The sequence below is a fragment of the Anser anser genome (assembly GCF_964211835.1).
Source record: "Anser anser genome assembly, chromosome: W".
Taxonomy (NCBI): Eukaryota; Metazoa; Chordata; class Aves; order Anseriformes; family Anatidae; genus Anser; species Anser anser.
Window position 1 is genome coordinate 13,770,054 of NC_139731.1, and position 15,370 is coordinate 13,785,423.

Genomic DNA, 15,370 nt, shown 5'->3' on the forward strand with positions numbered 1-15,370 from the left:
GTGGCAAGATATTGCTGCCCGGGTAGAGAACCTGGTTGTAAAGGTACGCCATGTAGATGCTCATGTGCCCAAGAATCGGGGTACTGAAGAACATCAAAACAACCAGCAGGTGGATCAGGCTGCTAAGATTGAAGTGGCTCAGGTGGACCTGGACTGGCAACATAAAGGTGAATTATTTATAGCCCAATGGGCCCATGACACCTCGGGCCATCAAGGTAGAGATGCAACCTACAGATGGGCTCGTGATCGAGGGGTGGACCTGACCATGGACACTATAGCACAGGTTATTCATGACTGTGAAACATGTGCTGCTATCAAGCAAGCCAAACGGTCAAAACCTCTTTGGTATGGAGGACGATGGCTGAAATATAAATATGGAGAGGCCTGGCAGATTGATTACATCACACTCCCTCAAACCCGCAACGGCAAGCGCCACGTACTTACAATGGTGGAAGCAACCACCGGATGGCTGGAAACATATCCTGTGCCCCATGCCACCACCCGGAACACTATCCTGGGCCTTGAAAAGCAAGTCTTATGGCGACATGGCACCCCAGAGAGAATTGAGTCAGACAACGGGACTCATTTCCGAAACAACCTTATAGACACTTGGGCCAAAGTAACATGGTATTGAGTGGGTGTATCACATCCCCTATCATGCACCAGCCTCTGGAAAAGTTGAACGATACAATGGACTGTTAAAGACTACACTGAAAGCAATGGGTGCTGGGACATTCAAAAATTGGGATACACATTTGGCAAAGGCCACCTGGTTAGTCAATACCAGGGGATCTGCCAACCGAGCTGGACCTGCCCAATCAAACCTGTTACGCACTGTAGAAGGGGATAAAGTTCCTGTAGTGCACGTAAGAAACATGCTGGGTAAAACAGTCTGGGCTACTCCTGCCTCAGGAAAAGGCAAACCCATTCGTGGAATTGCTTTTGCTCAGGGACCTGGATGCACTTGGTGGGTAATGCAAAAGAATGGGGAGGTCCGGTGTGTACCTCAAGGGGATTTGATACTGGGTGAGAATAGCCCATGAGTTGAATTGTAGTATGTTAATTATTATATAATAATGTATGTCATCACTACCATGATTGCTATATATCATAGATGAAAATGGTGATTAATTAGAATGTATTGGACAGAGTGTAACCTGAGCATGACATAAATGGTATGGAATAAGGGGTGGATATCTGTCCTGGTTCCAGTTAGGACAGAGTTAAGTAGCTCATAGTAGCTGGTAGGGTGCTATGTTTTGGATTAGGATGAGAAGAGCGCTGATAACATGCTGATGTTTTAATTGTTGCAGAGCAGTGTTTACACCAGGCCAAGGACTTTTCGGCTTCTCGCTCTGTCCTGCCAGCGAGCAGGCTGGGGGTGCAGCAGGAGCTGGGAGGGGACAGACCCAGGACAGCTGACCCAAACTGGCCAAAGGGGTATTCCATACCATCTGACGTCATGCTAAACAATATATAGGGGTGGCTGGCCGGGGTGGGGGGGCCGGCTGCTCGGGAATAGGCTGGGCATCGGTCAGCGGGTGGTGAGCAATTGCACTGTGCATCACTTGTTTTCTTACACATTATTATTGTTAATACTATTATCATTATCACTATTATTATTATTATTGTTATTATTATATTCCTTATATTCCTTATATTATTATATTCCTGTCTTAATAAACTGTCTTTATCTCAACTCACCGGCTTCACTTTCCCATTTCTCTCCCCCATCCCAGAGAGGGAGGGGGGAGGGTGAGCGAACGGCTGTGTGGTGTTTAGCTGCCAGCCGGGTTAAACCACAACAACATGAAAGTTTTAATTAGGTAGCATAGTGGGTTTTTTTCTTTGCTCTTTACAGAGGCAATTTAAATTGGGAAAATGATCCACTGCAAAATCTCGAGGGTTGGAGTAGAAGTGACGTGCAGAATTTTCATGCTGTCAGCTCAGCCTGTTTGTGCATATGCTGAGTGTGGCATATTTAACTGCAGGTTAGCTTGGGAGCCAGTAAGCTTTGAGGTTTAGTGTGTGTTTTTTTTAGTGTTTAGTAGCAAAATATTAAGATTAAAATATTAAAATAGCAAAAAGGTTTTACACTCAAAATCTGTCATCCAGTCTTCCTGCCACTTTGCATCACTTTGTACAGTTCTTGTGGGATAGCTGGTACTGAGCCAAGCAAAACTTGATTTCAACTTTGGTTTGAATCAAGAAAGGATGAAGACTGTGGATGGACTGAAAGGAAAAGTGCAGGGATAAAACCCTTAATAATTGTCAGAATCCTGTGTTCAGGCGGGTAATCCCATCACATAGCACACCATTGTGAGGATCTCATCTTAGATGTTGCAAACCTGGTACTATAAGGGAATGGCCACAGAATTGCTCTTCATTCTCTTTAAATTTCTTGGGCAGAAGGAAGAGTGAGGAACAGTTCTTTCTGCGAAGAAGGGTCTGATCTAGGGAGGTGGCCAAAACCAAGGTGATGACTGTACATTTTAAATAGTACATCCTCTTTTTGCCTGCTTTGATGTGGATGCTTTTTTTTTTTTTAATAAAAAAAGAATCTGCTTAAGTTACCTTGTCTATTTCTATCTGAACAACTGTAATCTTTTTTCCCCTCTTGGTAGCTGCTTCGTGACAGAATAAAAACTGGATGTGAGTTGTGCATTGGGAAGTGATTAATGTGTGCTTGTGCAGCTTTTAGCACTATGAAAAACACAGGTGCAGTTGCTGATGATGTTTGCTAGAAGCAGATTTGAAAAAGCAAGAAAATGAAATTGTGCTTCTGCACAGAAAACCTGTTGTAAAACTGTGGTCCAGAAAGCAATTCTGGAAGCAAAGACTACATCTGTTTCTGCGGGACAAAATGAAGAGGCTTCTTCAGGGCCAGGTAGATGAGAATCTGAACCATGCTCCTCACTGCCAGCTCTCCCCAGTAGAGATCGAAACGGACATGTTTGTTTGTGGAATAAAGAGGAGCTCCACCAGCACTGAATTTTCCACTGCAGGAGGGGACTTTCATCAGGATGGAGAGCATGATTCCAAGGGCATGAGTGAAGTGTGCGTTGGTGAGGTGGAACTGAACTGGGATGGCTATGTAAAAATACCATGCTCAGTTCAACAAAACAAGAAGGACTTGGAAGGAAATTCTTCTGATGGTACGATGCAGACCTCTTCTGAAAGAAAGGGTAGAGTATCTGAGGGGCAGGACCTTTCTTCCCTCAGCATAACAATAAACAGGAGAGAGATAGCTGAAAGGCAAGGGTGCTTTCCCCAGGAAAAGCCTGCTGCATACAAGAGTCCTAGACGGCAATCGAGAGATCGTTCAGCTGATGTGGTTGATTACATTGTTAAAGAGCTTCAGGGAATAAGTCACATCCAGACAGAGATTGCAGAGCTCCGGCAGCACCTCACCTTGATAAAAGGATCTGTGGATGAAGTCTCTAGCTGTGTGGATATGGTCTTGAGTGAGATAGAAGGCCTGCAAGGTGGTTCCACTGCCAAAACCTCGGGTACACATGCTCAGGAACCAAATAGGGAGGTACACAAGGAAGAACCAGTATTATATTTTTATGGCATTCCAGAAAAAGATGGTGAAAACACAGTAGAGCTTATCTGCAGCTTCTTGTCTGAATATCACTGTTTCAACGGTATCCAATGCAGTAAGTATATAAAAGATGCTTATAGGTCAGATATTGATACAGGCAAGCCTTTAACACCAAGACCGGCAGTTGTGAAATTCATCAATTGTGAACAGAGACTTTATTTTACAGAAATCTATTCTTCTGCAAAGCTCAGGGGTCAGGATTGCTACCAGCGACAAGCAAAAGTGGCAAAATTGCCAGAGGGGCCACAAAGTGGAGTCTGTCTCTTCTCAGTCTGGCTTGAAGAAAAATCATTGCAACTCGTTGAATCTTGATGCATCTCAGAGAACTGATGGAGCTGGGCACCTTCGAACTGACTCATGCCAGGTTAAGTATAAAAGCATGAGCAGAAAAACACAGAGCACAGAGGAGAGATTTGTGCAGAAGTCAACCTTGACTAAGAAAAGCAACTTGGTACCTGAAACTGGGAAGAAAGCACAAACAGTAAGTTGCAGTGAGCAGCCTTCACGTGAGAGTGACTTTCACAAGGTCCTTTGTGAACCTTCACAAATCCACAGGTGACTGGTTTGGCCAAACCAAGTGATGGAAATGATTGCCATTCAGCAGAGTCTTTGGGTCGTGCAAGCCGGATGAGTGCTTCAGGCACTGAAAGTGAACACAGGCATGATACTGAGAGAGGCATTGAGAATGGTTCTTCCCTTCTAGATAAAGATGAGCGGATAACTGCAGAAGGAATTGAAAGAGACTGTGATACCCTGTGCAAATTTACCAATGTGGAGAAAGTTGATACTCAAAGGGAAGATGTTTCAAGTGGGGTGACAACCATTAGCTATGATCACACAACAGATGAAATGGCTGATAGTAGTGACAGCTTGAAAGATATGATCCAAATGGACCTGAATGATCAAGATCCAACTGATCAGGTCTTTAGGGATGTCCTGGAAAATTCCCAGTATTTCCTTGACCATTCCTGGGATAACATTGATCTTGTAGACATGAAGTTTTACACTAATAAGCTTGGGAAAGCCATTCATCACTTCAGGTCTGCTCTGCAAGTGGTGTTTCACAAACTGGAGACAAGTGATTCTGAAATGCTTTGGGAAAATGACAGTGGCTTACAGATGGATGGCAATACATTCATGCTGACCAGTTCAGGTATGTGTGGCAGCCCTGACAACTTTGCAGAAACTCCTCCTAGTCAGTCCTCTGAGAGCCAGGTGAACACGACTGCAAATAGTGAAGTGTCTGCTCAAATGCAGTTCATTCCTTCCAGTCTTTCCTCAGTTCCGTGTGAGCCTCCTGTTTCATGTTTGATGCTATCATTGGACTGTGAAATTCCTGCTGGACAGCGCTTACCTCCTGATGAGATTGTAGATGTGAACTCTCTGCCTGAGCAAGGAAAGGAGTGCAGACCCATGAGCCTTGAAAAGGTGTGCGCTGAGACCATCTACCTGAACAAATGCATCAACAATTTCAAAAATGTGCTAAGGGAAAAGAGACAAATGCATAGGAGACTCTTAAAAGAATTAGCACAGGAAGGAAACTGGATTTCTGCTGAGGAGACAAATTCAGGTAAACTAAAAAAAATGTTTTTAAAGAGATGTCAAAATCTGGTATTTTGTGCAGCCAGTAGCCAACATCTCACTCTGTAGGTGAACAGTTTATTAGAACTATCTTAGAAGTTAGGAGATAATTATGAGAGCAATTGCATGCACTGTACAATAGTACTGACAAAACCCTAAAATTTGTTGTACAACACACTGGAGTGCAAATTAGGAAGTTTCACTTTTTTTGAGAGAGAGAGGGGGAGGGAGGGAGATTTGCAGTGCATCTTCAAAATAGTGGGTGTTAGGGGTTTTCATCATAATTCGTGACTTGGGTCCTTGTTAAATATAATAGTTAAGATGTGATAACTAAGTATGCATTTGAGCTGTAAGTAGCTGGATTTGCAGTTTTAGGAGTTGAGTGGTTCCAGACTTCAAGTGGCTCCATCATGAAGTGGGAGTTCTCGGTGTTTAATTGCTGCTAGATGTTATCCTAGTGGAGACCTTAAAAATAAAAAATAATTATAAAAAGTTGAGATGTGTTTTCATAACTTGTAACTTGTCCATGACATGAGTAATATTCCATTTCTGTGGAGCTACATTCCTTATTACCAGTACAGATAAAGAAGTGTTTGACCACAACAGATGAGAGCTGATGCAGCGGTGGAGCAGTGCTGATTAACCCCTTCCTGAGGACGTGGAAGATGGAAATGACCGACGTGCTTTGAGGGGCAGTGTTTTGATAGGCCTTGATTTGGTAAAACCAAATCTAACGTTGAAATGTAGGTCCATCTGCCTTCTCCCTCTCCAGGCAGTAAGATGACTTTCTCAGTGGCATCTCTGTTCAAATCACTACACAGTTAAGGGAAGAGGCTTGATGGTTTCAAGAGTGGTAGATAGATGCTGGAACTAGAGCTTGCAATCTTCATTTCCTTATTTCAAGCCTCAAATATTTGCATCAAATGTTTTGTTCACTTTTCTCATTGCAATTATGAAAGTTAGTCAGAATAATCAGTGCTCTTTTTCCTATTGTAAAAGTAGTCTTGCTCTTGAGTGTTTTTTCCAGTGACTGTACTTTTACTGAGGAAACAATCTGTATTTGACTTCTGTACTAGTGACCTTCTCAGTTATGCAGATCATAAAGCTTGTAATCAGCTCTTCTCTTTCTTATTTTATGTGAGGTTCTTATTGTAGAGTTAATTCGAACAATAGGTTTTTAATGAGTCAAGCACTAGGATTTCTTGCAGGCTTGGCACAGATGTATACCTATTTTTGTTTTTCAAGGGAAAGTTCAAATCACTCAATTATGGATAGTAAAGATGAAACTGACTTATTTTTTCATTCAGAAATCTTAGTCCTGTCCTGTCCTAATTTTAGGACCTGGGGAGCAGGCAGTTGTTTGGGTTAGCTTTTGCCACAGAGCAACAAAATATTGAAATAACTTATTTCTGAGGCTTCACCAACTGTGAGAGCAGCCTGCTTGTCTCAGCAGAGTTTGAGCAGTACAGGCATGTTCACAGGGCAAGAAATAGCCAAAACAGTGAGGAAGATAATGATTATAGCTATTACTTCAGTGTCTTAAATCTGGTTCCAGTGTGGATTGGCATCCTGAGCCTTCCTTGTTCAACTTTCCTATATAGTAATAACCACATCATCTGGCAATGTGACGAAGAGTTTGTGTGATTCTCAGGTAAAGACATATCTATATGGTTGATGTGACAACTGAGGTTACACCAATAAGCATGGGATGAAATCACGATGTAGGAAATGTGCTTTGAGAGACTGGGAGAGTCCAAAAGAGTTAAAGATAGTGGAAAAAATGGTTAAGGGATGAGAAAAGGGGAAGAGCTTAGGAAAGAAAACCTGGAAGAGAGGTTAGGTAGCAAAGCAGCCAGACCATCAGGGCGAGGCAGGGAAGCTGGGAAGGAAGAGCAGCCCTGTCTGGAGAAGGAGGTATAGGGCCATCATTGAAACAGCAGTGCTAGCAGAGAATGGAGCAAGCAGGCAGAGAAGGGCGGATAAGTAACCTCTTGGCAGTAGCTAGAGCGAGAGGAGGGGATGGCAGCATTGCCAAGGGCCGTAGAGCAGGACAAAATTAATCATAAAATCATTCAGTTTGAAATAGGGTTGTTTTGGCATGCATTTTCTGAGAAAGTGAAGCAACGATTTTGTTTGAGTTGTACTCAACCTAAAATAAGTTTGAGCCAAGCTCTTATTTTCTTCCTTTGGAAAAAGCATCAAACTGTGAGTACAACAAAAGGATGGTGGTAGTGTTGTTTTTCCCAGCTGCAGATGCCTGTATATGTCCTACTTTAAATATATTAATTTGTTCTTAATGTGCTTTTAAGTCCTGGGTCAGGTCCACTGAAAACCCTGAAAAAATTCTGCCTGCTGGCTTTTCTGGTTCTGAGCCTGAACCGCTGTCTTACATATACCTGATTGAAAGTTCAAGTTCAGGGTATTTTATTAAATGTGCTTGGCAGCAGGCTGCAGTAAAGGAATAGATGATAACTTTGAAGGTAAGTCTGTGTGTTTTGGTGAATCAGAGATGATGTACTGGCATAAACGTTTAAATTATTTATATTTGTACACAGATGCAAATTACCAGAACAATTTAGAAGTTAGCAGATGTATGTAAATAGTTGTATTTAATTTGAAGTCAAAAAAGAAACTAAAATATCCCCTGAAAATACAAGCAAGCTTTTAAAGTTTTAATTTGGAGGGGAGAAAAAAGCAAATTAGGTAAAGATGGTTTGACTTCGTGCATGTTTTAAAAAAAAAAACAAACACAACAACAACAAAACCCACCATCCTAAAATGACAGATTTTTGTAGATGTAAATTGAATGTTCAGAAGTGGAATGGTGAAAGAATTCTGTTACTGGGGGTTAACCAGGTTAGTCGCTGTTGATGGTGCTGTGAGCACACCTCCTGTAAGGGGGTGTTATCAGAAGATTTTCAGTCTTTGCCTGAAGTTGCTTTGAGCTTTGCCAAATGTTATTTTGCATGAAACCGCCCCTATTAGCTTTAAACTGAAGGGGCTCAGAAGTCAAAGATACATAGGGAATTTAAGCCGAACTAATCCAGTATTTCCCAAAACGAGTCTAATGCAAGATTTATTGCTTTGTTTTTATCAAAATAAGCTTGACTTGTATTTAAGAAGCTCTAGTGCCCTCTGACCTTAAAATTTGGCAGTGGTAGGTCTTTGTCGAGGGTTTATTTGTGGAAAACCATCCCCAAATAAATGAAGTGAATAAGCCTTTGAAAAATGTGTAGTTTGCATATGCTCGCTGGTAACTTGATGCAGTTAAGCTGTTGTACTCTACCTGTCCCCAGTGTTTTCCAGCTGGGGACTAAAATTGGGTTTTCCCTGCTCAGCATAACTGAGCCATGGCAGACCTGAGAGTGGCAGTGAGTCCAGGTCTTCTCCATCCTCTGCACTCAGAGACTTTACAGGCTCAGGAGGTACCAGGAAGGAATCTGGTTCAAAAGGAGATGAAACCCAAGGATGAGGGAAGTCTGGATCTGACTGGGACACATGGAGACAACCGAAGGGACCAAGTCAGGAGAGGATGGGCTTGGGCTTGTAGGGCTTGGGGTAAATGTTGAAGAGAGGGACAAAAAGAGAGGACTTGAAGTGGAATGGGGCTGCCTAGCTGAGAAGGTTTTGCTTAATAGAAAGGCACAGGCAGGAGGATGTTGTAGAAAGTTATTTTAGAGAGTCAGAAATGTCCGTGCCCAAAAACGCATGTTCCTGGCTGAGTCTGGGATGGACCCCAAGTTTCCTCATCTTCTTCAGGTCTGCGGGTTTGTGTGGAGCTGACTGGCAAAATGTGGCTGTTACACAGAAGACAGCAGCGTGCTGCTGCTTGTGTTTTCTCCTCCATTAGCTCACAAATGAGAGGCCTGCAGGGTGGTCCAGGGGCTTTCACAGAATCCCAGAATGGCTGAGGTGGGCAGGACCTCTGGGTCCCTCTGGTCCAACCCCTGCCCAAGCAGGGACACCCAGAGAAGTTTGCCCAGGACCAGTCCAGGTGGATTTTGAAGATCCCAAGGAGGGAGACACCACAGCCTCTCTGTGACACCTGTGCTGGTGCTCTGCCACCTGCACAGCACAGAACTGCTTCCTGATGGTCAGGGAGAACCTCCTGTGCTCCAGTTTGTGCCCATGGCCTCTTGTCCTGGCACTGGGCACCACTGAAAGGTGGTGCTCCTGCTGAGGATCCATGCAGACATGTCTTAAGGTGGAAAGTAGGGCTTTTATTTTAGCTACAGTCCAGCACTTCATTTGCTGAAGTAATTTGACTTCTCCTTAGTGATTGAGTTAAAATAGCTTCTCTGTTTTCCCATCTTAGTGATTGCATGTGTGTAATTAGAATCATAGAATCATAGAATCATAGAATATCCCGAGTTGGAAGGGATCCATAAGGATCATCAAGTCCAACTCCTGGTACCGCACAGGTCTACCCAAAATTTTAGACCATGAATTACATCTGTACATGGAGCAACTTTGAAAACTTATTTTAGCTTTTAAACCAGTCTGAGTGGCCCCTGTTGCCATGAAGACATTCCTTCTCCTCCATCTTTCATTAGCAAATGAGTAATATGATTCTTCTGTGCAGATACAGAATTATCTGATTGGAAGGCTTACAAGATACCACGTCTCTACAGGAAGCTTTAGTATGACTCTCATATAACTTTACTAGCCTTGAAATTGCCTATCCATAAACATGAGATTTAGTGTAGGAGGCTTCTGGATTTTTTTTCTCAGAGGAGAATTGCCTAGATTTATAAAGCCAGAAAATATCTCCTTGCATTATGGTATTTGCAAAAGCAAAATGTGTTCCGTGGGAGCTACCAGTTTCCTCGTAACGGGCAAAATGTACAGAGGGCGAGGAGGGAAGAAAGGGGGATGCTTCAAATGCAAATAGTAGATGTACTCTGGGGGGAAAGGGGGAATAAATCTGTTCCTCTTTGTATTAAATACAGGTTCTCTCTCAAGTGCGATAAATGGCATCTCTAATGCTGTATTAAGATTAATTAAAATTCTTGAGTTAATAAAATCAGGAACTGTAACTCTGTAAAAATCAGCTCTCAAAACCATATGTTCTAATGCATGTGCAGTTATGGGTGAACTTTGATCAGAGTTTAACTTGAGATTAATTCGTAGACATTAACTGGTGTATGTCCTAGGAAGCACATGGAGAACTCGGTGCTGCACAAATGTTTTATCAACTTGCAGCAAATGTTTACCCCACTTTCTGAAATCACTTTACAGAGCTCATGGCAGAAATCTGGTCTATTAACTTTTGTTCCTCTCCTTCTTCTCTTTTTTTCTTCACAGAAGGATGTAGAGGAGAACTCCAGGTTGTATGTGTTGCCCCTTCTAACCAGCATCTCTTTCTGAAACTCCTGTGTGTGCATGCCTTGTCTTCATGTAACCAATTGCTCCAGCTGGGGTGCTGAGATTCAGTTTAGCATGTTATGGTTGTCAGAGGAAATGTTAACACTGTGTATGAGTTAAGAGTCTGTTCAGTGCATAGTACCTTGTACAAAGAGAAAACATGAATGCTTAGAGTGATCTCCACCCTTTGGCGCTCTGTGGGGTGCATGTAGTGTGCAGAAGCACCACGTGTAGAGTACAAATGGTTTGTTTTGTCTTTTCCAGTCTTCCTCTTTATAAATCTTGTTTAAACCAAGCATTTCCTCATTTTGCATTATTCCTCAGTTGCACTATTTCATTCCATCACTAATTGTTTTGTCTGCTTGCAGTCAAAGGCAAAAGTACCCTTATAGGCTGTAATACCGAGATTAAGCAAGACCATGGGTGCAGGGAGATGTCTGCTGCAGATGCCATGCCATTTTAGCTCCAGGCTGCACTTTGCTTTGAGCAGGGCAGTGCTCGAAGGTAGATATTAGCTGTATTATCAGCTAATATCAGATAATTAGCTAACTAGCTAATTAGCTAGTTAATAATTAGCTAACTAATAATTAGCTAACTAGCTAATTATCAGATGTAGGTATTAATTGCCTCTCCAGTCTTGGATCTGTTGTCTCTCTGCTTATTGTGCTCAGTTGTGTGGGCAGCCTGTGGGCAATAAATAACTCCTTCTAAGAGGATCCGCAGAATTTTTTGTTGGCTGCTGTGTAACATTTTTGTTTTTACAGCTGTATCTCATGTAGAGAAAATTCTGGCTGTTAAATTCTCACTTTACTTTTTTATTTTTCTTGAACTTATGCTGCATGGATTAGGTGCCCACTGTGCGTCTGTCTCTCCCTTAGCTGTACAGATCATGCTAAATTACTGTCCTGGAGCAGACTGAACACTGTGTGGCTTTTTGGCTTCCATGTAGCTCTTATCCATTGAGTTTGATGATTTCTCATTTCTAAGCTTTATTGGCCTGTGTATCAAGAAGTTTATTTCATTCTTACTGGCAAATGTCTATCCATTAGTGTTTTATTGGAAGTGCAGACATATCTGGGATTTGTGTCAAATTCTGTCCTCTTCTGGCTTTGGTGCAAAAACATTGCAGCCTCCTGTAGGCGACTCATCCATTAGGTGGAAAACTAGTACTGGAAGATTCATCAGGTGGAAGGAGCTTCCTTTGTAGATTTTCAGTGTTGTTTTTTTTAATTTATGCTGTTGCTGAATGCACTGATGTTGAAATAATCCTGCTTGTTGCAGCTTTGGATCCATGTAAAATGGAGCATGCTTGAATCAATAAAGACATTGAACCATAAGACCAACTAGTTTAATTGGGATGATTTAGCTTAGTCTGATTCTGCTAATATCCTTGAAGAAAGGATCTAATTAGGCATGACTAGAAGTTTAATTTAGACGGTAAAACAGTTGCTTTTTGCTTTTGCCTGATTCAGATTCATCTATAGCTAATTTAGGTATCGGTGGTTTAATAACCAAGCATGGTATTTGAAAACAAGCTAGGATGATTTTCAAAACAAATAAAAAGTCAATGATTTTTTTTTTTCTTATCTGTTGAAATAATGCAGTATTCCATGTTTTCCATCTCTCTTTCTGTAAGAGGACAATGTGCTAGACACAATACTTAAATGTGATGGAAAGTTAGGTGTTTAGACTTCTACATGGTCCTGGAGTTGGCTAACAGATCTGGGGATGTTCTTCTAAAAGAAAGACTTGGTGATTTTTTTGGCTGAGCCTCTGTTTTATGGACTTTCTTTTCTACAGAAATATTTGTTTATTCTCTCCATTGAAACATCTTCCTGTGTATGAGATAAATTGCAAAACTTGCAAATTTCAACTTTAACTTCTCAGATTACTTGTAATCCTGGCTGCTGCTTTTCCTGAATAAGCAAAACTCCTACTAGACGCCTTCTTAGGCTTCGGTAAACATCGTCTTCCCTATGACTGAATACTGTGCCTTAGATGCTCTTTTTAATCCATTTCAATTTATGCTGCTATCACTGATATGATTTGGCTAAGCAGCTCTTGGTTGGTAAGAAACTGTCATTACTTGGAGACAACTTTTCAGCATCCTTTCCTGCGAGTTAACATGCTGCATTACTAGGGGTGACAGGCACTTCCCTGGCTGGAGACATTTGTTGGAAGTGGGTCTAAAACTGTCATCCATCAACATCAGAAATACAAAAACTGAATAGAAAGGTGATGGTCAGTTTTGTTTATGTTTGCTGCTCCATCTCTTTAGTGCTTACTGGAGATAAGGAAAAAAAAATCCTGATTCAGACTGGTTTGTCTGCTTTTAAAGAGAGATCCAGTGGCACAACTGTTCAGAGAAGTGAAGTAGAAGCCAGCCATAAAATTACTTTATCTGTAGCATGTACATGTCTAGGTGTTAAATGTGTCAACATTGCCTTTCCATTAGTTTTGGGAAGGACAGTGTTAAAAAACAAATCAACAAACTCATAGTTGTTCCAGATGTTCTTTGCATCTGCCCATCATTTTCTCTACTTGCCCAGGCTCTAAGTGAGTCTGGCTGTTGTCTTGGGCTAGACTTGAGCAGATCTGTGGCTGGTGATAAGACCCAGAGCAGCTCCTGGAGCCTTCCTGTGTCCTGCAGCAAGTGCTGCCTTCAGAGGTGGGAAAGTCCCCAGCTACAGCAATTCCACCTAAGCAACGTTGCCATTTGCCTTCAAGCAAAGAAGAATGTCTAAAATGTTTCTGCCTATAACAGGGATATAAACTATGGATTTATTTGTTTAACTGGCACTCCTGGAGGTGCCTGCACCCTGTTAATCTGCATGCCAACACTTGTAGGTAATGTGGCCTCTGTTTCTTCAACTGTATACATCAGTGCCACGAGGGACTACAGAGGGCTTCTTGGTGCCTGGTAGCTCTTTAGCAATGTGTCATATTGTCATTATCTCCTATATAAACTGCCTGTCTTCCTTCTTTGAAACTCGTTAGATTTGGTGTCTGCATTTCCTTTTGAAAGGTTACTGCAGGACTGTCATGGTTAGACACCTAATTTTCATCCAACATTTTTATTTAGCCCAAGTTCTTCCACGCTCTATGTTCTCCCCTCCACTGAATAAACACAGAAAAAGGTTCATTTTGCTATAGTAAGTGGTCTGTCTCATTCTCTTACAGTATTGTCTTTGTATCCTCACGCTGGTTTTGCCATTTTTGTGTAAATTCTTTTTACTTTGATATAGAATAAGATTGTACATGCCTTTCTGAAGGAGTTGTGCCAGCAGTATACAGTGGTATTTATGCTTTTATTTCTATGGAGATGTTTCAATGGATATTCTCTATAGATGATATTCTCTCCTTACATGACCGTATCATGGTGGCTCATGGCCACAGTGCGATGACTAGAACTCGTCTGCTTTCACCTGCTGTTCTTCCATCAAGGAGCCCCTTGTGTGCAGTAGAATTCACAGCAGGTTTTGGTGCTCTGATCTTTCTATTTCTACCATATTTAATTTGTTGTTGCAATCTTCAGTGTCATCATTTTGTTCCATCAAGGTCTGAGTTCTGTTCTGTATTGATAATTCTCCCATATTTGTCATCAGCAAATTTTATCAGCAGATCCTTACTTCCACTAGCTTCCTTATTGCGTTGTCCATGGCTCAGCTAGTTACTTGTTTACCCACCATAAAGCTCCCCTACTCCTTCTTAGCTTATCCAGCCTTATTAATGTCACATGGCATTTCATCAAAGCCTTTTTGTTGAAATGAAAATTCAGTTGATAAATCTTTTTACACTCTAAAGAAAAATGGTTGCTTTGTCAAACCCAAACTGATGGTTTAAAAAACTAGGGTTCCCTGTATGGTATTTTTTTTCCTATTTTCCTTACCTCCATGTTAATTCCTTCCTTTGTGTCTGCTATGAAATATTTCAAGCTGTTGAAGCCAATAATGAGCCTGTGCTAGTCTGGATAACGTTTCCTTCCTCCTCTCCCCATGCCTTAGCTGTGGGTGCTGCATTGGCTCTTCCCCAGTCTTAAGGCATCAGCCCTTGTTTGATGGATGTCAGGTGCTGGTTCCCTCAGCATTTCCCCAGGGAGAATGCTGCCTGGAGCAAATTAACCTCTGTACTTTTGTTCGTCTGGTGATAACTCCTGTTTCCACACAGCTATCACCTGCTTTGGCCCCACATCAATATTGTCACTTACTGAAAGCTCTGTTGTTTTTTTTGCTGTTTTACCTTGATGATTTTTAATCTCATCACTACAGAAGTTCTTCCTCTTCTCTTGTTTTCTTTTTAATTACATGTCTGAAATGCTTGGCAAAAGTAATGAAGATAAATGAGCAGAAATGCAGTTTATTTGGACTCCCAGCATTTTTACTTTGCATTTGTCAAAATCTGGGTGATGGAAGTTCATTTCCCAATTGCACTTTCTGCCTTTCCCTACATCCGTGCTCTCTGCCATTCTCTGTTGACTTTTAGTTGCCTTAGGAAACATTGCTCAAATAACAGAGCTCGATCTTTTTTCCTTGAAAAGAGTTCTTGATAATCTTGTTGGCTCAGAGCTGCAGCATTGCTCTTGCTATTTGTGATCGGTTAATCTGGCCACTTACACTTAGAGTTTCTCAGATAAACTGCCTGAAAAACCCCTGTTAACTCTAATTCCTTTTGCCAGTAAGTTGCTATATTTGAGTTTGCCATTCAGGACAGTAGACCAGCATCAGCTGAACACTGCTGTCAAGCTCAGGCCAATATGAAACGTCACTCCATTTGATGATTGCTTTCTTGTTGCAGCTCTTCCAGGTGTTCAAAGGCAAAGTT

At 41.7% G+C, this 15,370-nt stretch overlaps 1 protein-coding gene and 1 pseudogene across 2 annotated transcripts in view; both read left to right on the forward strand.

Moving 5' to 3' along the window:
- The window catches only part of LOC310888784 (uncharacterized protein), a gene marked incomplete at its 3' end in the record, with an annotated part of 28,806 nt that extends 24,643 nt beyond the window's left edge, over positions 1-4,163 (forward strand). The window contains 2 exon segments of the mRNA XM_083815865.1: positions 2,625-3,750; positions 3,752-4,163. Coding sequence (XP_083671991.1) covers positions 2,864-3,750; positions 3,752-4,163 — 1,299 coding nt within the window. The 5' untranslated portion in view covers positions 2,625-2,863.
- A 68-nt stretch (positions 4,164-4,231) lies between these two features.
- The window catches only part of LOC310888787 (protein unc-13 homolog B-like), a 121,574-nt pseudogene continuing 110,435 nt past the window's right edge, over positions 4,232-15,370 (forward strand). The window contains exons 1-2 of the transcript XR_014589233.1: positions 4,232-5,174; positions 10,490-10,515. The product of XR_014589233.1 is annotated as a protein unc-13 homolog B-like (transcript). The remainder of the gene's footprint in view (positions 5,175-10,489; positions 10,516-15,370) is intronic.